Source organism: Leopardus geoffroyi, chromosome A2 (assembly GCF_018350155.1).
Source record: "Leopardus geoffroyi isolate Oge1 chromosome A2, O.geoffroyi_Oge1_pat1.0, whole genome shotgun sequence".
Lineage (NCBI taxonomy): Eukaryota > Metazoa > Chordata > Mammalia > Carnivora > Felidae > Leopardus > Leopardus geoffroyi.
Genome location: NC_059331.1, coordinates 93,357,962 through 93,384,129, shown reverse-complemented (window position 1 = coordinate 93,384,129; position 26,168 = coordinate 93,357,962). Strand labels below are relative to the sequence as shown.

The 26,168-nt window shown below is 36.3% G+C and overlaps 1 protein-coding gene across 1 annotated transcript in view; it reads right to left on the bottom strand.

Moving 5' to 3' along the window:
- Positions 1-209: 209 nt before the first annotated feature.
- The window catches only part of ZNF804B (zinc finger protein 804B), a 506,757-nt gene continuing 480,798 nt past the window's right edge, over positions 210-26,168 (bottom strand). The window contains exons 3-4 of the mRNA XM_045494752.1: positions 9,977-10,107; positions 210-3,938 (exon numbers count right to left, since the gene is read on the bottom strand). Coding sequence (XP_045350708.1) covers positions 269-3,938; positions 9,977-10,107 — 3,801 coding nt within the window. The 3' untranslated portion in view covers positions 210-268. The remainder of the gene's footprint in view (positions 3,939-9,976; positions 10,108-26,168) is intronic.

Below are 26,168 nucleotides of genomic sequence, written 5' to 3'. Positions count from 1 at the left end.
AACTCCTCCAAACAGACCCTTAATGCTTTTCCCTCTACCGTCCAGAAAGTTATTTTCAATTTGCTCTGTTATTTATGCAAGTTAAAAGATATTCTTAAAATGCTCCTATTTTAGTATTGGCAATTCAGTTCTTACATGTATATACTAGTCACATTTTGAGTTGGCACCAATATTTCAAATCTTACAATAGTCATACCACTTTAAATATATCATTTTGTAGGTAGTGACAATTTGTTTTATTTATCCACAAGAGGGGCTTCGACACCTATCAGTTCAAATGCGTTGGTACATTTAAGGCCTCTTTCACTCCGTTTAACTGCTGCATCTGACTGGAGCAAGAATGGTGGCAAAGATCTTGACCTTGAAACACTGGTTGGATTAAAGGATTCAAGTGGATGATAGAAGTGGTGGCTGGGTTTAAGTGAGGGCCAAACAATGCAGGGATCAATGTGGCCGAGGGCAGGGGCTGCAGCGCGATGTGCGGTGGGTGGAAGGGGGCGGCAGTGACCAAATGCAGCGGGTGACCCGCTAAGAAAGTGGGGTGTGCGGGGATGATGGTCGGAGTCAGAGGTGACAACGTGAACGGCGTAAAATGTGGCTGGGAAAGAGGATGTAGGTGAGCTATAGGGAGGGGACCACCATGGGAATTTATGGAGGCAGAAACAGCAAAATGCTGCAGGAAGGTGTGGTGGATGGTGGTGATGGAGGTGCGCTGGTGAACTGGTACCGTCTGGACCGCCGAGGCCGGAGAGAAGGCAGTGGGCCCCGAGGCAGGCACAACTCGAAGATGCTTTGAGAGGAGCTGTTTCTGCACGTGCTGCTGGGCTTGTAGCTGTAAGAGCTTATATTTATCTATTTCATCAGGAGAAAATGTTATTGGCTGCTGAATTAAGGGGGGAGAGCTAGATTTATGGCACACTTCTAATTCATCTTCTACTTTGTCATGCTTCTGCAAAGTTCTGTCAGAGTAAGAGTTTATATTCCCCTCTACGTGATTCATATGCATGCTTACATCCTGTAAGTCAGGATTTATTTGGTCCTCTTTGGTCTCTGTGGAATCAGTAACACCAGTATATCTATTAGATGGAAAAGCACCAGGGAAATCATTTGGTAGTGGGTCACGGCTTTGAATACAATGTTGGACTTCGCTAATTAAAGGTTTTACTGGTTCTTTTGTTGTTGGGTTCTTTTTCATGTTTGGTGACTGTGAATCTGCTATTACATGAATTACACCTTTAGAAAGATGGTTATCGCAATCAGGATCTACTAAAACATGAAAATTGTTTGTCTGTGAACTTTTGACTTTGTCTTTCTCAATAGTTCTTTGAATTGTACTGCCTTTATCAATTCTCTGTTTACTTGTGTTCTGTGTTTTTTCAGACAAAGGCAGTGAGGGTCTGTTACAGCCCAGTGGCGTCAATTGAATTGTGCATTGAATTTGTGAATGAGCCTCTGATTCATTTTCACAATTCTTTGAAGAGACCTCAAAATTAGTTGATTGTTCCTGACACCTCTTGGCTTGCGCTCTTTCTAAAAGGCTTTTGGCTGTCAGGGGTGTCCTCTCTCCTTCTGTAATGGCCAACTCTGTGCTTTCTAAAGGGCTGGTAGAACAATTTCTTAGAAGGCAGCTGATATTCCCAGAGTTATACTGCACGGATTTTATTTTTCCTAGGTCACAAATACGAGGGCTGTCCAACGACTCTTGACTTCTCTCGCTTTTACTTAAGCAATAAATTCTCTCTCTTGAGTAAGAGCCCAATCTGCTGTGCTGAGGTCCCTGGCAATTTGGTGCTTCTTCACTATTTCCGGAACAGGAAACCTGTGAGCTAGAATCACAATGGGCGATTCTCCTGGATTTGGGCCCTGAAAACTGCTGTTGATTTTTGCCCAGTTTATATCTTTCTCTGCACCGACTGTATCTATGTTTTGAGAATTTTTCATTCTTAAATGATTCCCACAATCTGTAGTTGCGGTCTCTCTGTGTGTCAGATGGCAGGCAGGTGCTCTTTGCTAACTCCTCAGTCACGCAGAGGCAGTTCGGGTTTTGGTGTCTCCCTTTGTGCCTTTCAACTGGGTTGTGTTCTCTTTTACAAAAGTACAGCAAATTGCCTCTGCCCTTGTCGCTGGACTTATGAACTGAACAAGTAGCTCTCAAGCTGGCTGTGCTGCCAGGGTATGTGTCTGAAGGGCTAGAAGTTCGAGTCAGAGACAACTTTGGAGAATTTCTCTTATAAGTTTGGTTTCTACATCTAGAAACCCTGCTGGTCATGCTGATGTGGTTCCTATTCACAATTACACTAAAGTCCTTCCCATGATCACTATGACCCCTCACTGGGTAAGGACTAGAATTCCAGGTAAATTGATTTGCATCTTCAAAATCTGAATGAGGATCGCAAGGGATCAGTTTTGGTTCTTTAGTCCTAGAGATGTAAGGAGAAAAAGATAGGCCCTCATTTACATCATTTAGAACTACCCTTTGGCAGCTTTGCCAATGGGTCCTTGAAGGTTCCTTAAGTCCATTATCACTATTATCATTGTTTTCTACACATTTCTTTAGAGAGATATCAAGGAAAGCAGGCACTTCAGGATTTTTCATTTCCAAATCACTTGCACTAAAATTATCTTTACTCATATTTGGCTCAGAATCACTGTAGCCCGAATTACATTTTCTCCGGAAACTTTCCCAATCTGGATTAGCTATCATCATCTTTGGTTTCAGAGATTGATCATTTTCTTGGATCAATTTCTGTTGGTCTTTGATTAAACCTGAGACTTGGCTCTCTATTGTAGTCTTCATTTCTGAGGGCTCCTTAATCAATTCTCTTTTTAAGTCCTCTGAATCATGGTCACTCTTTGTGTTCCGAGAAAGCTTAAAATCAAAATATAATGGGTTGCATCCATAAGAGATACAGGGCTCCGTTTTTGTAAAGAGCAGAAGTTCCGTGGGCCACTGGAGAGTGGTGTGGCCATCCTTACCTTGTACATGGAGAAAAGGCAATGGTTTAGACTTCACGTCATGTGGACATGCTTCTCTTACAAGCCTTGTTGCATTTTTGCCAACTCTTTCTGTTTCATCTAAAGATTTTTCTCTCTTCTCCATTCTGGAGTTGGGATTCAGATGCACTGTACTGTTTTGCTTACTTGGCTCCAGTGATGGAAACTCATCCAGACATTCAAATATCCTGGCATCACTGTGCCTGTAAATGTTTGGTGAGCTGGAGGAAGCATTTGCTTGGCATGAGTGATTAATGCAGTTTTCTGAAGTGTTCTTCGGTGTACCTCGAATTTCTTTTTCTCTGCTGCAAGGAGTAAAAGCCACATCTGAAAGATGAATATTAGATTTAGAGAATGAAGCATGAATGCCAATCGAATCTTCCAGTGTTTCATCAATAGAGTCATTTTTGTCTTGCACGATTTGAGAGCTGATGGAAAAGGTATTGTGTAAAACATGTTCCAGGTGGCTTGGTGTGATGTTTATATCTTTTTCCTTAGTAAGAGGTACGTCCTCACTTCCAAACCTGCGGCACTTACATTTCTCTGCAGTTTCTTTTGCTTTATAGCTGGGGGACTTGTTACAATCGTGTGTTTCTTCTGTGTTCTCACTAAAAACTGATGCTGAAGACTCTAATTTTAGATGTACTTTTTTGGAAAAAGAAAATGATACTCCTGTCCTGTGATTTGCATTGCTGAGGTCTGAAGATGTCTGTGGTACCCGATTTCCAAATAAATAACGTCTGTCCATTGGTAACTGGTGTCGATTTTGCATGGTGGACCGCTGTTTATCAGAAATGCTTCTGGGGAGATTCTTTCCTTTAAGGAGAAGAGTGCTCTTCATGCACGATACCTTTCTGCCATTCTTAACTGGGAAAATTCCTTGCTGGAGTTGCTTTTCTATGGCTACCCTGGGAGCTTTGTATGCTGGTCCATTTCCAGAAACACTGTAGACACAATAAATATTTAAATGATTAAGACATTAGATTTGAAATCTCATGTATATGTGAACATTTCTTAGTGTTTCTATGATGAGTTATGCTATCTACAAACTATGTCTATTGTAATATCACCATTTCACTGTGTTTATATAACTCGGTATATCTATGTTTCATAGAGGCCATTTCTAAAATGCATCACTTAAATGTGCTCTTTTGAAATTAGCAAGAAGCAATAATAGGTGGATATCTATGCTAGTGCTGCAAAAGAAAATAAAGTACTGCATTTACATCCCAATATATGTCCTGCAGAACCTATCAATTTTTTTGGAAATATAGACTTAACATTCTTTCACAAGGAGTTTTTCAATCAGTGACCTCCCATTAAATAAGAAATAAAATGGAATTAAAAGTCACTTCCAAAGTGTAAAAATATATATTTAATGTCATTTTTTGTATAAGTGCTACCATTTCATAATTTTTGTTGCCTTGGTTTTAAAATTTCTTCATGTTTGCTTACTTTGGAAAAGTGTGACTATTTCTTTCTCCATGACTTATCACCATTTTGACCAATTATAACAAATGCATAAAAAAGTAACACACATTTACAAGCCATGTCAGTATCTCAATTATTTGAAATATTTTCTTTTACATCTTCCTCACCCAAATACTTTCTTTCTACCTTTCCTGCATACATTTGTTTTACCTTTTAACAGCTTTTGTAAAGACTATTCATTCTACTGAGCTTAATTTGTGATTCAATCTGAGAACTAGAAATAGCAATACACCGAAGAGATGAAACTCTTTAGATTAAAATTGTCTCTTCTGTGTTTACCTTAAAACCTCTACTACAAAACAAGGTTTGGGCGGAGGTGGGGTGGTGGAAGGCAACAGAAAACACATCATTTATCTGATCTTTTGCTTTGAGATGGCTTTCTTTTCCTTCTCCTTTTCTTTATCCACATGCTTGAATATGTGTCTGTTTGCTTCTTTCTAGTTTAGATTTTCATTTTATTGTGTTCATTCTTTTGTTACTTGAGTAAAGAATACTAATAAACTGGTATCTTTTCCATAAGTAGCTTAACTTCTAATGGAGAGGTATGTTTTCTGAGCCCTTTTCTGAGAAGTTCTTTCTTGTTGCCTTCACCTATGACTGATTTGGCCAATCAGCACAGAAATCTGGAATCCCATTCCTCTTGTCCACCAAATCTCATATATTTAAAACCTTGGTTTGCGATAATAATTCATTCCGAAAACATGCTTGTAATCCAAAGCAATTGTATATCAAAGCGAATTTTAAGAACCATTGGCTCAGTTGTTATCATGTGACAGTTGGCATCAGGTACTACTCCTATTGAAAGACACTGCTTGTTTATCAAGTCAAAACTCATTAGAAATGTTTGCTTGTCTTGCGGAATACTTGTAGAACAAGCTGCTTGCAATCCAAGGTTTTATGGTACTTTGCTTCATTGTCTTTACATGTTTAATATCACAGAAAAATACTTACTAATCCTCCTTTTATTCATTTTTGAAAGGAATCTGTTGTGCACTTGTGTGATTTGTAATTTTCTTTTTCATTTATATATATTTATAATATTTACAACTTACATTTTTATTGTTAAGTACTATCCACAATATATTGTTATTTTAGATTATATATATATATAATATATATGTATATATTCATATATTAGATGACATATATATATGACGTTTTTACCAGACCAGAGTTACAGATTGATTTCTTGGGTTAATTTTCACTAGTACTGTTGGGCACTTTCAATTCAATTTCTTTAGCTCAGTTGTATTTTCTTCTCTGATTTCTCTGATTATTGCTTCTTCTCTGTCTTAGCTTTTTATGCTGGAATTTATATGTTAAATGTGTTGGCTTTCCTGAATATATCTTTTAGGTCTTATTATTTATCTCAATACTTTAGTGTCTTTAGTCTGTTTCTCTAGTTCAGAAGGAATTTCTTGTTTTTAATTTCTGTTTTACTCTTTCAATTTTTTACAATATCCAATATTTCATTTACTATGCTCATATGGATTTTAATTTGTCATAGTTTCAGCCACCATTCACTTTTTAACAATTTCAGATTGTCCCTTCTTCATAAACAAATTTAGAATTATACTGGTCCTTTGAATCTTGTGGAAAATAAATTCAGAAAATTTTCAGTAACTGTTCCATAATGAAACTTTCTTCTTACTCATTACATTAATCTTCTTTTTGTGAATTATTTTTTTATGTTCTTTAGAGAGGTTGTTGAGGCATTTTGATATGAGGAATGGAAAGGAACACACTAAGATAGTGTATGGCTTATTCAGTATTTCTTTAAACAGAAAGGAAAATAGAAAGCAGAGAGGTTAACTATAGTTATTAGTCTTTTAAAATGCCTGCAGTCTGGGGATAGAAGGGTAAGGGAGCAGAAAGATCTGCAGCTCAGAATTTTGCCTCAGTGTCAAAGAGTTTCTTTTCCATATTTAGTAGCCACACTTTTGAGTAAGTAGGAGCTATACTTCTGTTAAGTTACCTTCTCTAGGAACGTCAATTAATCTGATATTATCTGCACTTAGAAATTATTTCAAAAGCCTGGTGTATGGATATTAGCATTCTGCTTCTCATGATTCCATTATGACACAGATATGTTACCATTTTTATATTATCTACCTATATTTTTTCCTCAATAATATTTTTTTCTTATTATCCTGGCACTGTTTTGTGTATTTTCTTGCTTTGATTTATGTTAGTCTAAATGTTCTTTTCTGTATGGTTGTTTTATGTGACAATTTATCTCTCTAATGTGCAAGCTTCTCCCTTTTATATTCTTTTCAATATTTTTAATCACCTTTACTCTTATTGTTTTTATATTATATTTTGCTCTTCTTGTCCTTAATTTTTGTTCTTACTGTATAATCCAATCTACATTTATGATTATATTTTTTTCACAAGTTGTAGCATTTTATCCTCATTATTAATCTTTTCTACCTCTAGGGTTTATGCTTTAAACTGTTTATCTCATTGCTTTCTAAACTTTAAGTTCCCTTATCATAAATCTAGTTAATTTTTGTTATTTTGGAAAAATCCCAATTTTCTATCTTTGTGGTTTTCAGTTCTATTATTTTAATACTACTTTATGCCTTTTAACATAATTAAAGTTTAATTTTTATAGTTATATCCTTACTTACAATTTCACTGTTTTCTCTAGAACTTTCTTTAATTTATTTCTATTGTCTACCTAATTATTTTTATTTATAATAAAAAAGTGACTATAAAGTTAGCCCTTTCATACTTATTAATAGATTGTCCATCTAATAGGTCTCCCCAAATTCTAATTCTTGACAAATAAAAACATGCACTATTTAATTATCTTCTTGTAAAAGAATACTTTCCAACCAGGAAACAAAACATATCAAATATGTTTGATGCATATTTTCTTTAAATGATATAACATGATCCATCTCTTATATTCTCAGAATCAGTGATCTTATACTTTTTTAAATTTGGAAAAAATGTCCATATCAATATGCACTATACTTAGATTTATACATGTAGAAGTTTACAAACCGAATGACTCTTCACCCCCATGCAGTAACTGGGCTTGCTAAGGAACCAGGTTGGGCTGAATTTCCCAAGAAATGGCCAAAGTTGACTGCCCTTTATAAGATTCATCAATAGTTTTCTGCCATCATTTTTTTTTTTCATCAGTCCAACTGCAATAATCTTACCACTAGTAAATTCTCCTCTCTTCTCTATAGAAATCATAGGAGAATTTTCTTGTTACGTGCACCATCCTACTGAGAAGACCTTGTTATGAGAATCATGAACACAGAAAGTTTGTTTAGGAGAGGAATACAGATAATTTTTTTCTTTTTCGTTTTATTTCTTACTTTCATTTTTCAAGTAAGCTGCCAAAATGAAAATATTAAATAATTCTATTAAGTGACTTCCCTTAGGCCATGAGGCTGCTTAAGCAAAAAGAACAATTATCTGGAGCGCAGAGGACAGGTAACAGCAAAAAATGTAATAATTTTCCTAGTTCCATGGTTTGCATGTGGAAAGCTTAACACCTATCATTTCCCTAACAATATGAGGGAAAAACAAACAAACAAACAAACAAAACCTAGAAAGTCTGTCTATCCTATAAGGAATGGGCTTGAGTTTGTGTTTGTTTAGTTAATATGATTTTCAGCTCAACCTTAATTGAGTAGAATTTTTCATTTGTTTTAATTTGGAAAACACTTAACGGGTAGCATGGCAAACTCAGAATTTTTAAACAGAAGCATCATCATCATCACCATCACTATATCTCCCACAGGAAAATAAAGAAATGTAGAAGCATGACAACTTTCCAATAATAAAAAAGGATATATGTTTATTAAGGCTACTAAGATTTTTTGTTGCATGGGCTGAAAGGACCTATCTAAAGGTTGTCTCTCTACAGTAAGATTTGCCCCCTCTTTTATATTCTCATAATAATCTCATAACAAATCACTCAAGAATTAACATATTCCCCACATTTTTTTCCCTACATGCTACCATAATTATCATTAGACCTTCCCTTCTCAGTCCTATTTTGACAAGGACAGTTTGATATCTTATTGACACTGTGTTCGAATAGCATAAGATCCTCATTGTATTGGCCAGTGGAAAGCTCAGTACCAGATGTGTGTCCCATTTCTATGACTGTGTAGGAGCTCAGGACATACATTTTTATATTAACCTCACCTCTGGATACATGTTTTTCCAAACTTCATTGTTTCCTTATACCAAATTTCTCACTTATTTTTAATAGGATTATCTTCTTTTTTTTTTTTTTTCAACGTTTATTTATTTTTGGGACAGAGAGAGACAGAGCATGATCGGGGGAGGGGCAGAGAGAGAGGGAGACACAGAATCGGAAACAGGCTCCAGGCTCTGAGCTATCAGCCCAGGGCCCGACGCGGGGCTCGAACTCACGAACCGCGAGATCGTGACCTGGCTGAAGTCGGACGCTTAACCGACTGCGCCACCCAGGCGCCCCAATAGGATTATCTTCTATGTATTTTCTTGAGTTAATTAAATTATTCTAAGATAGTGGTACAAATACCTAAATATGTGTAAGGTAAATACTGTGTTTTTACTCATAAATTGATCCTTAAAACAAATGTTTTCTTAGAATCAAATTTGAGGTCTAATATATTATGGTACTCAATTATTTTAGTCATTCATTCTCAAATTTATTGCATTTTGTTTTTCATTTCAACAACAGGGGTTTAAATTGTGGCACAGAGCTATAAATTTCACAATTCACTAGGTTGCTGCCAACTGCATTAATTAGCTACATTAGGTGTTTTACATTATGATTCATATGAACACAAATCACAATATGCAAACTTAATTGAGTTCCAGGTAACAATCTCTTCACTTGGAAACATTCAGCAGTTCCAAGCTCATGAAAAACAGCTATTTTTCAGCTACAAGAGTGTATTAGTATAATGCATGTTATAATTATCAATTTAAATAGCAGGGTGTGGTAAATTTAACTGCATTCACTACATCATTTTTTTTTTTTTTTTTTTTTGTCATCCAGACAATGATAAGTGTCATTTATTCTAGGTTCAGGTATGTACAGGGAAATGCAGAGAAGATTTATTTCCTCCCCAGAAAGATGCACTGTTACTTAAGTTTTTAAAATTATTATTACAAAAAAATAAACAAAATACACATTATTACAAAACTTAAAATAATTACTAAAAAGCTCTATGGGCCCATTTCAATCAGCTGGATAGAATAAGTGCTAGTACATGAGAATCATTCTTAGATCATTTCATGAAATAGCACATAAAATTAGCAACATTGGGAAGGAAAAAAGTCAGATACCAAAGTAACTAATTTATTAGCCTTTAACTATTAAAACATTTGCCCTCAAGCATGTCTTTTGATTAATTATAATTTGCTTCCATGTGACAGTAAATCAAGTAAATTTGTCTTGACATTTCCCCAATAACTGAATAGACCTTTTTTTGGAAGAGAGTTTTGAACCATCTGAGATACCTCTAATTCTTACCATTCAGACTGTTGCCTTAACTCAGCCAGCTGGTGAAGCCGTTTAAGTGCTTTTTCTTGTTTCTTCTCATCTTTCCATGACTTGGAAGCTACATTTCGAGCAAATTCCCGTTGCTTTAATTCTTTCAGTCTCTATGGACAAAGAAGAAAAACAGAAAGGGTACTATAAATAAGTAATATCTTTTCTACCTGTAAGTCTCCTTATTAAACTTTGTCTTGGGTGCACAGGTGACTTTCTGGATAGAGAGGGTAAAGCACTATTTCCATGGGTGTTCTTCTCTTCTCCAAGATAAAGTTAGTTGTCAACTGGCTTATTTATCAAAGCTTGTCACAATCACTACAGAAATGTCCTGCCAAGCTGAACCCCAGTGCTTTTTGGGACCACTGTGGCTACATAACTGCAATCATTTATGTGTCTGTGAAATCATAAATGGTAGAACGTGTGAAATATGAATGAGGGTGAAGGGAGAAGAGGTTATGGGGTGTACTTTCCTCTCCCTACTGCCCACAGTCCTCTCACTTGTGAAACATGCTTAGTCTTATTCATGCAAATTGATACTATTAAATATACTGGGTGAAATGAGCTTGTTTGATTTAAGAGCATCTATTATTGGGAAAGATTCAGTTCAAAGCTCTAATGAGTGATTCTTAACTCTTTTTTTTTTTTCCTGGTGGAGGTATTTATCCAATGCAGATTTCTATATTGTATCCAGGAGGATAAAGATAGGTCAGGATTTAAACTCAGGGAAGATGGTTGCTTGGCTTTGCTTGATTTAAATTAACCTACCACTTCCTTTTTTTTTTTTTTTTTTTTTCAACGTTTATTTATTTTTGGGACAGAGAGAGACAGAGCATGAACGGGGGAGGGGCAGAGAGAGAGGGAGACACAGAATCGGAAACAGGCTCCAGGCTCTGAGCCATCAGCCCAGAGCCCGATGCGGGGCTCGAACCCACAGACAGCGAGACCGTGACCTGGCTGAAGTCGGACGCTCAACCGACTGCGCCACCCAGGCGCCCCAACCTACCACTTCTTTTAATTAATCTTTTCTCTAAAACAATTGACTTACATGCAAATTGGATGTTACTCATTAACTGTTGGGATTTCTACTTCAGAATTTGCCATTAAGCACACCCATTGATATTGAACAAATTGAGAAGCAGCCACAATCAAATGAGCATCTTGAAGTTTGGCATTTAATCCTGAATTGAGAATATATTTGAAGATTAGTCTCTCTTAACTAAATTTTTTTTTTAATTTTTTTTTTCAACGTTTATTTATTTTTTTTGGGGGGGGGACAGAGAGAGACAGAGCATGAACCGGGGAGGGGCAGAGAGAGAGGGAGACACAGAATCAGAAGTAGGCTCCAGGCTCTGAGCCATCAGCCCAGAGCCCGACGCAGGGCTCGAACTCACGGACCGCGAGATCATGACCTGGCTGAAGTTGGACGCTTAACCGACTGCGCCACCCAGGCGCCCCTTAACTAAACTATTTTAAACTGTCTGAAATCTATACCCATTCAATTTGTTTTCATTTTCCAAATCAAGTCTAGAAGATATTTCCCAGGAATGGCAAAAACCACATAGCTATCAAGTGAGTTTATAATGCTGTACTAGAATACTGCCCACCCATGAAGTGAGGGTACAACCTTTAATGGTCATTAACGTTGTTCCTGAAAGGGAACAAACTTCTGTGAAATGGTGGCCAGAAAACCACACCTGGGCTAAGTATCTGAAGAAGGAGGCAAGACCAACCTTTCAAAGAGATAATATTCTAAGCCCAATGAACAAGAGTTTCACAGAACTAGAAGCAGCCACAGGGGCAATAGTGGAGCCAATCTGAATTCAATTTTTGACAAATGCTTCACAGGCTTTAAAAAAAAAAAACAGAAAATTTCAAGAATTAAAATTGTGGCCCATGTGTTTTAAAAAAGGATCAACACTTCTCTGGAGTCGATAAATAGCAGAGTGTCTAAACCTTAAGGGATAGGCATGGTCAGAAGACAGAGAGAGGCTTTTAAAATCTCTGTTACTACTTTTCCTCCTACTCACACTTCCTCAGCCCCCATATACATAATAATCTAGTCTTCCAGTGAAAGCTTGCCTTGTGAGCAAGGACCTTTTGGAAATTGTTCTACACAATTTTTCTACACAATTGAGCCCACATAAAATGAAGTTCAACTGTGTCAAAGAGAGAATATGGCTACATAAGTAAAGAGCAGAGAGATTGTTTTTTTTCTTTACTCTGTTACTACAGAACATAAAATACTCTATTATATGTATGTATATATATATATATTTAATTTTTTTAAAATGTTTATTCATTTCTTGAGAGAGAGAAAGACAGAGCATGAGTTGGGGAGGGGCAGAGAGAGAGGGAGACACAGAGCCCGAAGCAGGCTCCAGGACCTGAGCTGTCAGCACAGAGCCCAATGAGGGGCTTGAACCCACAAACCGTGAGATCATGACCTGAGCCGAAGTCAGATGCTTAACTGACTGAGCCATTCAGGTGCCCTAAAATACTCTATATTATATTTAATATTTGATACGACTGGTATGTAAAACCTGAATAGCCTAGGAGAGGAAATTTGTTCATTTACTCACATCTGACACTTTACTCTCATTATTGGAATTTTGTTTGAAACTTCCAGGTATAACTCTCTATCTTTAGCCCCCCAGTTTCCAGGGATGCACCTTTAACTCTGAGTTATAGAAATGAGTGAAAATTCTGTCTTACTCACCCAACATCAAATATTGTCAACTACTACTATATAACAAGGATATAAAGTTGTCAAATCAATAATTTTTCCTTCAGGAGATACAGACAAGGGAAGAGGTATTTTCACAAGATAGTTTTGAGTTTCCCAATAAGGGTGGACACAAGATGCGTTAGAAGCATATAGGAAAAGTTAAGATAGAAGGGGGTGGGTACAGATTTGTTGTGTTAAGGAAGTCAGCCAAGTTAATATGTGTCTAAGGAACACAGAAAACTAGAGGAGATTTTGTTTAATGACATCTAGCCATAGATTTGGCTTAGCAAATGCTGAGTGCACAAGGCTGAACAGAGGGGAAAAAAAACAAAACAGAGAGCTACAGAGAGATCCCGTCAAATTTTCAGCATACTGAATTGCAGCACGTGTACATGAAAAAACTACTCCAAGCCAAGAAAAGGGCCACCTGAAAGAATTAATGGCATCAGTGCCTGGCATGCATATAGGGTCAGGAAGAGTGTCTGTTCTCACCAACAAAATGGAACAAACCCACAGGACACTGAGTATAGAATTCATGGAAATCTTGCCTCAGTAGAGAATAATTTGCCGTGGATTGAGCATTACTTTGGATTTGCCTAACGAATCATAAAAGCAAGAGCTACAAACATAAATCTGACCATAAGTAACTTAACTGCATTTCAGAACCAAATTTAAAGAAATTTATAGAAATACAAAAATATTCAGCAACAACAAGGAAAAAATTAATAACATCTGACATGCAATCAAAGATTAAGGTCAAAGATTATCAAGAAAGCACGAACTAAAATGAGGAAAATAATCAATCAAGACCAATACATAACCAATACAGAGGCTAGGGTTGGCAGAAAAGTACATTAAGACAGTTATAACTGTATCTTCTGTGCTCAAAAAGTAGATAAGAGATGATTGTCAACTGGACAATTATGCAGTTAGAGTCTCTGAAGAAGGAGGAGGGAATATTTGAAAATATAATGGGTGGAAATTTCCAAATTTCCTGAAAACCCACAGATCTCCCAACATCTCAAGTGCGAGTAACATGAAGAAAACTATCCCAATGCTTGTTATTATCAAATTTTTAAAAATCAGTCAAAAAAGTGGAATTTTTAAAAGCACCTCAAGGGAAATGACATATTCCTGCACAGAACAAAGAGTAGGATGGCAAAAGAATTCTTCTTGGAAACAATACAAGTGAGAATACAGGGGAGCAGCACGTTTAAATTTATGGAAGAAAATTAAAAACTTCTCGGAATAAAATTTTATACTTTGTGAAAATATCTTTCCAAATGAGGTGAAATAAAGATATTTTAAGACATGAAACACTGAAAGAATTCCTCAGCGCACCCAAAGGATAAGAAATGTTGAAGAATATCCCTGGGCAAAAGGAAAATAATACCAGATAGAAATGTGTGATTACACAAAAGAGCAAACACCAAAAATAGTAACTACAGGATAAATAAGACATATTTCTTAGTGTTGAAATGTACTTAGACCATTTAAGCAAAAAAAGTAGCTATGTTTGGGGCAATTTATAACAGATTATACATAAAATGTTTGTCAACAATAGCAAAAAATCCAAGAAGGAGAAATATGTTGAAAGGTCTTATTCAATACTGAACTGGTAGAATAACAATTGAAGGCGGATTGTGATAAGAAGTGGACAATATGGCAACCATTAGTCTAATAAAACAAAGTGGTTTAGCTAATACGATAACAAAGAAGGTAAAAGGAAATCATTATATCTACTCAACCCAAAAGAACGTAGAAAAAAGTAAAACAGGAAGGTAAAATAGATGGGACAGTTACAAAACAAACAGCAAGATAACAACTAAAATCTAAATACATCATTAATCAAATTAAATATAAATGGTTAAAAAAAAAACACTGGAATTGAAAGTTAGAGAGTATCAGTTTGGATTAAAAAGTGAGCTCCAATTATATGTTGGTTATAAAAACAAACTTTAAAATACAGCTACAATGGGTTAAAAAAATATAAAAAGATTTACCATGTCAACACCAGTGAAATAAAGCTGGAAGGACTCTATCACTATAAAGCAAAGAAGATTCTAGAGCAGATATACTATTAGGAATAAAAAAAGGGCTATTTCATAATGATATGGAGTAAATAAATCAGAATGACAAGATAAGCCTAGATGTTTCTACGTCTAATAACAAAGCTTCAAAATACACAAAGCAAAAGATAAAACTGCAAGGAGAAAAAGTTAAATCCACAATTATTATAGGAGTTTTTAATGGCCTTCCACCAAACAACAGAATGCTAATCACAGATATATATTTCTGGAAAAGGTTACACCGAGGTGACCAAAGCTCTTAAAAAAAGACCCTTCCAACAGTTGATTTGTCTAATGAAAAGAGAACTGGACAGATAAGGAAACCTTTCCAAAAACGTATGGGTCAAATTTTGCCAACCTCGTATTTTAGCTTGAGTTTTCCCAAGTTTCTACTTTTCTTCTCATGTCTACTTATTTAAACGATGGCATGTGCTAAACTGTCAGTAATCTTACTTAGTTTAAACAGAAGACAAACCAATTGGAAAAAAAAATAAAAGTTCTTTGAGAGTATATAGTAGATCAGTCCTTACTGAGAACAACACAAGACAAACGTATTTCAGGAAAAAAAGAATTACTTACACATTTACAGAGAACTGTAGAAAGCTCAGTGATGGTTAATGACTTGGGATGAATAGATCAGAGCAGGTGAGGTTGAATCTCCCTGGGGGAGTAAGGAAGACAGAAAGTAGCACCTAACAATAGGGGGGAATTAAATGAGGTGTCTGCTTTCCAGAGGTGTTGGATGATAGACAACACAGTATAGGGCTTAAGAGAAGGATTCTGAAATCAGTCAGACCTGAGTTTGTATACTGTCTCTGTCACTTACTAGCTTTGAGTCTCTAAGGTTACTCAATCTTCCCAAACTTCAGTTTACACATTTGTAACCTGGAAGACTATCACTATTTACCATGTAGAATTCTTGGAATTAATATTTGAGTTGAGAAAAGCAAAACACTGAGCACAGCGCCTGATACATACATTGCAAATGATCAATGAGTCTGAACTATTATCACTATTAGAGGTAAGGAATGGTCAGATTTTATGGAACTGTGGGAAGCAGCGTCAATAAAGAGCCCTCGATTTACCTGACAGTGGGGAGCCATTAAAAACACTTGATTGGTATTCTTACTGAAAACTGAGTGTTTAAGTAGTTTTCATCTGGATTTTATGAAACTGGTAGGTGTAGTCTTTCCTAAAGGAGACTACGGAAGAAGGAAGGAGGCTGGGTATGTCCCTCTTCCTTGTCTTGAACAATTTATACTCTTTACTTGAAACATGTATTTTCTGTAAGTCCAAGATCATATGTCACTCCCAAAGAAAATTATACATTTTGAATTAAAATACGATTTGTCTTCAGACTCTTCTTTGATAAATCTTATTTAAAGTTTGCTCTTGGGTACTTGCATTATCCAAAATGGATCTCAAGCAAGAAAGAGGGTAAAAGTATTTCCTAGAGGGAAATGGGGACATCTAGTTCATGTCCTTGTTATTTTGCAAAGGAATTTAAAGGAGAGATTGCAGAGCAGATGGTCTTCCTGGTTCTGAAGAGAGGCTACCTGCCATGGTCCTTGCCCAGATCAAAAGCAATTTAATAAAGGACAGATGCAGGGGTCAAGTCAAAGGAAATAAAGCAGCCCTCACATATCTTCTCCAGTTTCACAAGGTGTTCCATTCCCCTTCAACCACAAGTACCATAAGGCTTATGGAGATATATTTGCTAAAGCACATTTATGAAATATTTGGAATTTAATTTTCTTCTTAGCTTCATTTTAAAAGCACAAACTAAGCAATCTTTATTTCCCTACCTGCCAACATGAATGCTTGGCACACGCATTGCAAGTGGAGTTCAGCTGTGAATAAAATAAATGAAGAGGCAAATTGATCAGGTCAGTGAGTCTCTATGTGCTCAGAATGGTAAAATCCCCACTATTATTGCATACCAGCCAGAATCTGCATGTCAGCACCTGTCCACTGGGGTGACCACTCTCCGTTCATCTTCACTGGAGCAGAACAGCACATGTGAAACACATTTACTCAAGTGTATCTACTTTCTCCCTGTCTTAAATAGAATAATTCCTTTCATTCCTGCACTTACATCCATAGATCCCAGGGTAATTTACTGGCGTTAATGTTTTTCTTCACAGAGGAACAAAACCCCAATGCGAAAGTTCAAAATTATTAACTTCCTTTTAGAGGCAAAGCAACAAACATAGGAGGTTAAATGGCACGATCCACACCAAAGCAGACACCAAGAAAAGAATTGCGACTTGAAAACAGAATGTCTCATCTGCATAAAAGTCAGGAAAAGTCACAAGAATTTATGAAAAATTCGAGATATTTATAATAGTTTCATTTTGCGAAATTAAAAGTCTATCCAGTTCTGAGATACTGTTCATTGTTCGGAAATGTTTTTGCCACAATGATTTGGGAGACATTTATAGATAATTAACAATAATCTTAAATGGGAGAGGGCATAATGTGAACAATATGATCAAGACATAAGAATTAAATTCCATAAAAAGTCTTTATTATTTTTCAGAAGAATTCTACATGCTGAAATGGGACTTGCCTTATTTTCTGCTTTTTTGCACATCATTTTTTATGTGATCTGGTAGTCATACAAACACAGAGAGTGAAACACACTAAAATATTTTAAGGTCTCCCACCTTAGAAGATACAGTTTGGGCCACTCACCAAGGTGAGTTCCCTGCTATCTTCCGGAATGAATGCATCTGCACATATTCCCTCTGATAGCATTTACTCCTCCAAGGACCACCAGAGCCACGGGCAAGCCAAAAACAGGTGAGACGAAATGAACCTGGAGCCACTATTCTGCCTCCACCCGTTTCTTCACAAGTGCTTACAGCAGCATCTGGAGGATCCTTCATATCCCTGCTGAAATGGGAGTTGCCAGACTCTCAAATTAATTGCTGATGGCCAGCCCACTGTACTTTGACGACCAGGACCTAGAGATTCCTTGTTAGGCTCATTTTTGGACTCTTCAACTGGGTAAGCCCAGTGTTCAGGAGAGACACAGGTATGAAGACACCACTGTTTAAGCATGAGTTTGGGGATGTTTCTAGATTCTAAAACTATCTGAAAATGTGGTTAACATAAAAGAGGTTTCTTTATAACCCCAAATAGCCTGAGATACCTCTGTTGCTGAAGGAGGGGGATATACTCAGGTGTGGAAGGTATGTGCCCATGGCAAGCCACCATGCCACCCCCTTCCAAGGCCCAGGATCCCCTGAGAAGTCCTCAAACAGCAAAACAGACAGCTGTAGTGTTTCCATTTCTTCTGAGCCGTTCCTTCCACCTTCTAGCTATTGTGGTCAGGATCCAAGTCAGCTATGATACCAGACACGAACCTTTTACTGAGTTTTTAATTGTAAGGTTTATTTACCTTCTGTACCATGGCATAAAGTTTTTAGTACTTTGTAAGCCGTACTGTATCAGGCAAGAATATAGCCAATAAGATGACGACATCCTTATCTCTAGTAACTGTTGTGAAATGATGAGCAGTATTACAAAGGAAGTGCTTTGGTGACGAGTAAATGGAAGTTGCTTTTCAGACTGGTTTAGTAGCAAAATCAAGGAGCTTTTAAACTCCACCCTTCTCCATGTTCACAGCATGATAAGAACCCATACACCATATTAGAATAGCATTAATCCTAATATGTGTCTGCACATATTAAGTGTCTGCAGAAAGTATGTCCAAGTTTGGAGAAATCCAGCATTTCGGGAATGAACAAATAGAAATTCATTAATTAAAGTTATGGCTTGTGTAAACATTTGATTAGACTAATACTTAGTTAATAAGACCTCAGAAAAATAATTGTGCATCCCATCACAGTATACACCATGGTAAATAAATTCAATATAAGAAACACAAGAATGTAGACCAAGAAAATCCAGACACCTTTCCCCGTGCAACAGGGTTTCAAAACTGCAATTATTTCCCTAGAGAAAAAGTAGAGTGTCAAAACGTTCCATACAATTTTTTATAGTCTAGTATGTAAATTACTTACAGTTTATCTTTAAAAAATGTTATTCATGCCCCAAAATTTCAAGTAAATTTTACAAATCTCTCTTTTAGAAACACTTCCAAGTGTCAAAATGTAAAGTTAGAATGGGTATCAAAGGGTTAATGAGTTAAAGTATCAAATGTGTTTAGAATATTTTGCTGTGTGAGGTTCATTTCTATCTGGCATTCCTAGTCATGTGTGGACTAGAACAAGTCCTTAAAGGAATATTTTATTTGTTTATTTTTAAAGATCATGAGAATTAATCACATTCTTTGTGGGAAAGTTTTAGGAAATAAATGATGTGCACTGAGCCCAAAACGTCTAGAAAGGAGATCTTACAAGAATCCCACGGCAGGGGCGCCTGGGTGGCGCAGTCGGTTAAGCGTCCGACTTCAGCCAGGTCACGATCTCGCGGTCCGGGAGTTCGAGCCCCGCGTCAGGCTCTGAATCAGCCCAGAGCCTGGAGCCTGTTTCCGATTCTGTGTCTCCCTCTCTCTCTGCCCCTCCCCCGTTCATGCTCTGTCTCTCTCTGTCCCAAAAATAAATAAACGTTGAAAAAAAAAATTAAAAAAAAAAAAAAAAGAATCCCATGGCAAACATCTGCCCTCCCAGAAGACCGTGTGGTTGTTGCTGCGATCCCATCTTTGTTTAGCAGTTCCTAAGGAAAACCTGACCTGATGCACTCTGACCCAGCTACCCCACTGCTTCTTTAAGAGCAATTCCTTCTATTTCAGAATCTTGTACAACCTAACATTATATTGATTTTTAAAAGCTCTTTCAATTTCTACTTCATCCTCCCACTCTTTCATACCCTAGTTGTGGGTCAGTGACACCGCTGAGAACATTGCAGGCAGAATTATTTAATCTGAACATACCTGCAAATGAATACTGTCTTAGTACAGGGAAAGTGTTTTCGAGATTTCTTCAATTTCCTAACCAAATGCTATTTTGAAATAGAACTGTCTTTGAGAAGAAGCTATTAAAATAGAGACAGAAACAGAAATGAGACATTAATGAAATTAGACTCTGGTGTAAAATTGAATTTTGGATCATGTTACACTTACACAATAAATAGAGATGATATTTTAAAGATAAAGATAGAGCATTCACTTGGGTGGTGTGTTAGACACCTGACTGCAATAACTTAGTCTAATAAGGTTAATTTTATCCTGATCCAAGAATCTATACTCAAGTATACACCACAGTACTTATAACCTTCTCTAGAAAGGCCAGAATCCAATCTCCTTTAAGCTTTTAGTTTCCTCCAACTTAAACACATGACTTTCTCATCCTGGCTGCAATATAATGGAGAAATATCAGGCATCAAAACTACATTCCAGGTAGGAAGAAAGGAGAGCTAAGGGCAAAAGCTAATTCTGTACTTTTTTTTTTTTTTAGTCCTATAAACAACAGCTTTTTGGAAGCTGCACCAAGTAGATTTTAGTTGCATTATCACTTGCTAGAAGAATGTCACATGCCATTAGCATTAATTTTTTTTATTTATTTTTTAATATATGAAATTTATTGTCAAATTGGTTTCCATACAACACCCAGTGCTCATCCCAAAAGGTGCCCTCCTCAATACCCATCACCCACCCTCCCCTCCCTCCCACCCCCCAACAACCCTCAGTTTGTTCTCAGTTTTTAACAGTCTCTTATGCTTTGGCTCTCTCCCACTCTAACCTCTTTTTTTTTTTTTTTTTTCCTTCCCCTCCCCCATGGGTTTCTGTTAAGTTTCTCAGGATCCACATAAGAGTGAAACCATATGGTATCTCTGGCAATGAGAAAAAACGAAATATGGCCTTTTGTAGCAACGCGGATGGAACTGGAGAGTGTGATGCTAAGTGAAATAAGCCATTAGTATTTAAATAAGGAGTATGGTGAATCCAGGATTTTAGCTAGGCATAAGGCCACCCCTCAAATAAATCCAAGTTTTGTTAGTAAGGAGAGAGGGTGGAATGGACATTGAATAGGTAAACACAGCGTCCCTTCTACTAAATTTGCTGAATGTTGACCAAAGGGACGGCTGCAGTTAGTGTTCATCCAAGTGCACTGCTTCTTTCAGACAGGAAATTCCTCTCTACAAGCTCTAAGCCACTGGGCTGCAAAACAGGATATGAGAAGTTTCAAGGTATTTTACTCTACATCCTCATAAAAGCCTACATTTAAAGTTACTAATTCTCTTATAAGATTTGAGATTGATTTACCTCTTTAGTACATTGGGTTAGAAGTAGATAGAGGTCAGCAAACTAAGGCCCATGGGTCAAACCTGGCTCTACGCCTATTTCTAGAAATAAAATGATAATGAAATACAGCCATGCCTCTTTGTTGACATCTCATCTCTGGCTAATTCCAAGCTAAAATGGCATAGTTAAGCTTATGCAACAGAGACCATAGGACTTGGAAAGTCAAATATATTAACTATCTGACCCAGAAAGTTTGCCAACCCCAGCAAGAGAAACAATCCTGTTTCTGTTCAAAATGAGGGAGGTAGTTAATTCCATATTTACACACCACATGGGATATTCTCATAGAGAGAAATAATGAGATCCAGGAAAAACAGTAAAGCAGATAGTAGCGGGAGAAAGACATAATGGTATTTGGAGGAAAATACCAGTTTTAATTAATGGACAATAGTAAATCTGTAACTGCGAATGCAAAACTACCAGCGCTCACAGAATAACTTCTAGTCTTCCTATTAAGATGTTGATTTAGCTTTAACATTCCCAGTTTCCTATGGGAAGTCTCACTGAATCAAGCCTGACTTTAACAAATCAAGCCCTGAATATTCTCACTGAAATAGGATCTCGCAGAGCTATTAAATGCACAGCTAATTTTCTGAACTCAACAGATTGTATAGTTTCTTATTTCAAGTGTTTCACTGATAATACTCACAGAAAACATTAGGCAGATATGAGATTCATGGCTTTTTCCTATACTTTTCCTATCTTTGCATGGAGGTACTGGTGAGGAAAGAAATAAGGAAAATATAGATCATTCAGTCAAGAGTGTCCTAATGTTCCTAGAATAAGAAGCATCATATTTGAATAACACTAAAGAGACTCACTAGTTCTGGGGTAGGAGAGTTTTGCAAGTAAAACTGATAAGTAGTCTTCAAATACTTTTATTCTGTTCTTGTTTTTCAGAAGTATAGCTCCATTTATTAAGTGCATTGTGAGAAACTTCTGATAAATGCCCCCTTGCTAAATGCAGGAGCCTAGGGAAACCAAGGTTTTACCTGAGCATACACTTGAGAAAAAAAAAAAAAAAAAGATTTTAGGCAAGATTGTGAAAGCAACTCCTTTAATTTGACTCTTGATATCTTTACCTCCTTAAGTAAATTAGACTTGATTTTTTTAATATTTAGGGCAAAATTTATTTTCAAAGCTTACATTTCCTAGACTATAAAAACAAATATTTCTAAAAGCCCACTTTAGTTATTTTCTCAATAATTAATGCTTCTCTGACAAGGAAATAATTTGATTGAAAAAAGTATTATTTTTAAAACTGGAATTATTTGACCAAAATTTCATCCATATCTATAGTTACTATTACTCCAAAATCGCATTTTATATGTTCTTTCTTATTGTGATTGCAAAACTTCTTGGAAAAGTAATCCAAATGAATGTATTTCCACTAAGATTACATTTATACTTTAATTTAAAGTGACAATATACTTCATAAATCTTAAACTTCCAAAACACTGAAAGAATTGTCTTGTTTCCAAATTGCCCATTCTCAGATACTTCAGTAAAGTATAATATTTAAGCAGAACATACACGTAAGTGTTCATTTCTGAAAATTTACAATAGTTATTTAAAATTTGGCCAGTGACAGGGCGCCTGGGTGGCGCAGTCGGTTAAGCGTCCGACTTCAGCCAGGTCACGATCTCGCGGTCCGTGAGTTCGAGCCCCGCGTCAGGCTCTGGGCTGATGGCTCAGAGCCTGGAGCCTGTTTCCGATTCTGTGTCTCCCTCTCTCTCTGCCCCTCCCCCGTTCATGCTCTGTCTCTCTCTGTCCCAAAAATAAATAAACGTTGAAAAAAAATAAAAAATAAAATAAAATTTGGCCAGTGTTTAATAGACTTAAAAAATTGATGAATTTATTCACTATTTCAAAATTATTACAACAAAGAATATTTTTAGTTTTGTTTATGCTTTTTCTCACACTGTATGCATTATTCACTGTGTATTTTATATCTTCAAACATATTTATTACATTTTTTTAGGTTGAATGCAGGGGCACCAAGAAAGGCTGCTAAGATTTACTTTAACTTTTAAAAATAAAATAATTTCATTCGTAAAGAACTATACTGTAACTGTCAAAGAGACCCCAGTTTTTCAATGATCAAACTAACGAAGTCATAATGTTTTACAATAGCCAGTAGTGTTAAGTTTATGAGAAAACAAGCACATCCATTCACTCTTGGTGTGAGTGCAAACTGATGCAATCCCTTCAGAGGGTAATTTGGCAATAGCAATTACATTTCTATATGTACCATCCTCCTGACTCAGCAGTGCTACTTCTAGAAACGCACCTCTCAGACAGAATTACACATCTGAACCAAGTCTATTCCTTGTAATATTTATGGAACTAAGTTCAGGGGAAGAAGAAAAAAAGGCTGTTTAATTCCGGAGTCCTTATTCTTAACCACTACTCAAATTGCCTGTGATAGCTTCTTTCTGGGAATGACACACAGTTATAACCATATTTGTAAGCTGTGTTGCTTTCTATTCTTTCTTATCTAAGTCTCTTCCTTATACTTGGTCATGAAATTAGTCAAAGAAAAATTCAAAAATAATTAGAAAAAAGAGAAAAAGTCTACCATATTACTTTTTTTTTGTTTTAAGAAATATTTGAGTATAGAAAATAAATTATCAAACTCAGTCTAAAGAATCAGTGGCCTCAAAATTTACTTTCTAAAGGACAGAGTCAAATAATGTCAGAGCTTTTGTTTTCTAGAAGCTTTTAACTTTTCTAGAAAATAAAATAGTGCATCAATTGAGATGAGGATGTTTTAAGGAATTGAAAATTAAGATCTATGACAGTGAGTCAAAGTAAAGCGGAAATAAGAGTTTCCGCTCAGGAGTCAGGCAGAGTAAAAGCAAGTTGAGAAATGGGCAACATCCAGGATAGGATTCTTGGCATTGGTGAAAATATCAGGGGGTTCTTTCTATTGCCTTCCTTTGACGTGTTCAACCAGCTATTATATTCAAATCTCTAAAAAATATCACAAAGACACAATTTTAATGGAAAATTTAATGCGATTATGCAATTAACTGAAATCTGTGATTCAAGTAAAAACCTTCCACTTTGACATTTCAATTAGTGGTTGATTGGGGACAAATTATGCCTGGAGATGAAATCTGTTTGGATAACTCAGTTATCAACAGCTATTTAATGATGCTGTTTATTTACCCCTTATTTCATTTAGCCTAGTTTTAATTGAATTCCATAAATCTTATTAACCATGGTAATTCAAAATTTGGACAATAAATTATTAAATTTATGAGTAGCAGTAACTTCAGAAGGCCACACATTTCAATTTTCCTAAATCAAGCCATCTAACCATTAGTTGTTTTACAAAGTGTTAGAATAACATAGAGATCATTAAAAAGCACACATTGTTATTCAGTGTAAATAAATAGATACGAAACAATGAGTGAATAAGTTTCATAGGAAACTTCAAATAAATACAAATGGGTCAAAAAATATCTCCCTTCAAAAATTAATACCTGAAATAAGAAAGAAATGTAAATATATAAAATATTCTGCTGAAGACATATCAGCAAAGCCTTTATTTCCTTCGAGTTTATGTAATATTTATGTTTATCATATTTATTATCATGGTGAAAAATTGAAAACAAGCCAGAAGTCCAAGTATAGAAATCGGTTAAACAAGTTATGATACAAACATTTCATAAAACACTTGCCACCAAAAAAAAATCTATGCTGAGGGGAAAAAACTTAATAACCTTGGAAATGTATATTGTAACAGATACAATGTTATTCAAAAATTACACCCTGTTGCAGCACCAAGGTGGCTCAGTCAGTTCAGCCACCAACTCTTGATTTTGGCTGAGATCATGATCTCACAGTGGTCAGATGGAACCCTGCATCAGGCTCCACTTTGAGTGTGGAGCTTGCTTGGGATTCTTTCTCCCTTTGCCCCTCTTCCCTATGTACTCTCGCTCTCTCTCAAAAACAAACAAACAAACAAACAAACACCCCACCATAACACCATGCTCCTCTTCCTCCCCGCTAACACATTTTTTTTAGGGTTTTATTTTAGTTTTTGAGAGATAGAGCACAAGCAGGGGAAGAGCAGAGAGAGAGGGAGACACAGAATCCAAAGCAGGTTCCAGGCTCTGAACTGTCAGCACAGAGCCAGATGAGGGGCATGAATCCATGAGCGCAAGATCATGATCTGAGCTGAAGTCATATGCTCAATGGACTGAGCCACCCCAGGTGTCCCCTCCATTTTTTTTGTTGTTTTTTTTAGGTATTATGTGGCAATTTCTTGACCTCAGATGTACATGTGACTCTGATATCGCCATGGTCATAAACAAACTCCTACAATTTGGCCATAAGAGAATCGTAACAGACTCAGTTCCCATGCTCAAATCAAATTGCCAAGTGACCACTATGTTCCTCCCTGAAATATTTTAAAATATTTAATAAACATTAATCAGGACAGGATGGCAACAAAGTAGCATGCACAAGACCCAGTTAAAAGTATAAGTGCTTTAAAAAAAAGTGCAAATGCTTTATGCATATTAATTCCCTTAATCTTCACAGCAAATCTATGACATAGATGTTATTACTGTCATTCCATTCTACAGATGAATTGAAGATGGCTAGAGGCAGAGTCAGGCCAGTTTAGAGTGTGGTTATAATAGCCAAAATATGCCCCTCTGATGCAAATCTATCTCAAAAGCAATGGGGAGAATTTCTTTCTAGGTGAAAATATTTTGTGCTCTTTTGAATTTTTAACTCTGTACTGCTTTTCAGAACATTTTTCCCTTTCTCTTTAGATAGAGGAAAATGAGATCCAGGTAGGATGAAGACCACGTCTTTTGCTCTATGCCACTCTGTAAGGCAATAGTCAATAGGGAGTTGGACATAGACTGGAGGTCTATGCTTTAGAAATCTAGCAGCTGTCAAGTTTCTGTGGCTGATACTTCAACTGACCCCGACAACTGAGTTTTTGATGTTGGCAGCTTTTGCTGAAATAAAATCATTATAATCTAATCAGAAACAAGTTTGAGGGTGATGACTTTAAGAGAGACTGACCTTCAGTTCCTCTTCAGAATTTTTAGCTAACAAATATTTTTAGCTAACATTCTTGTATAT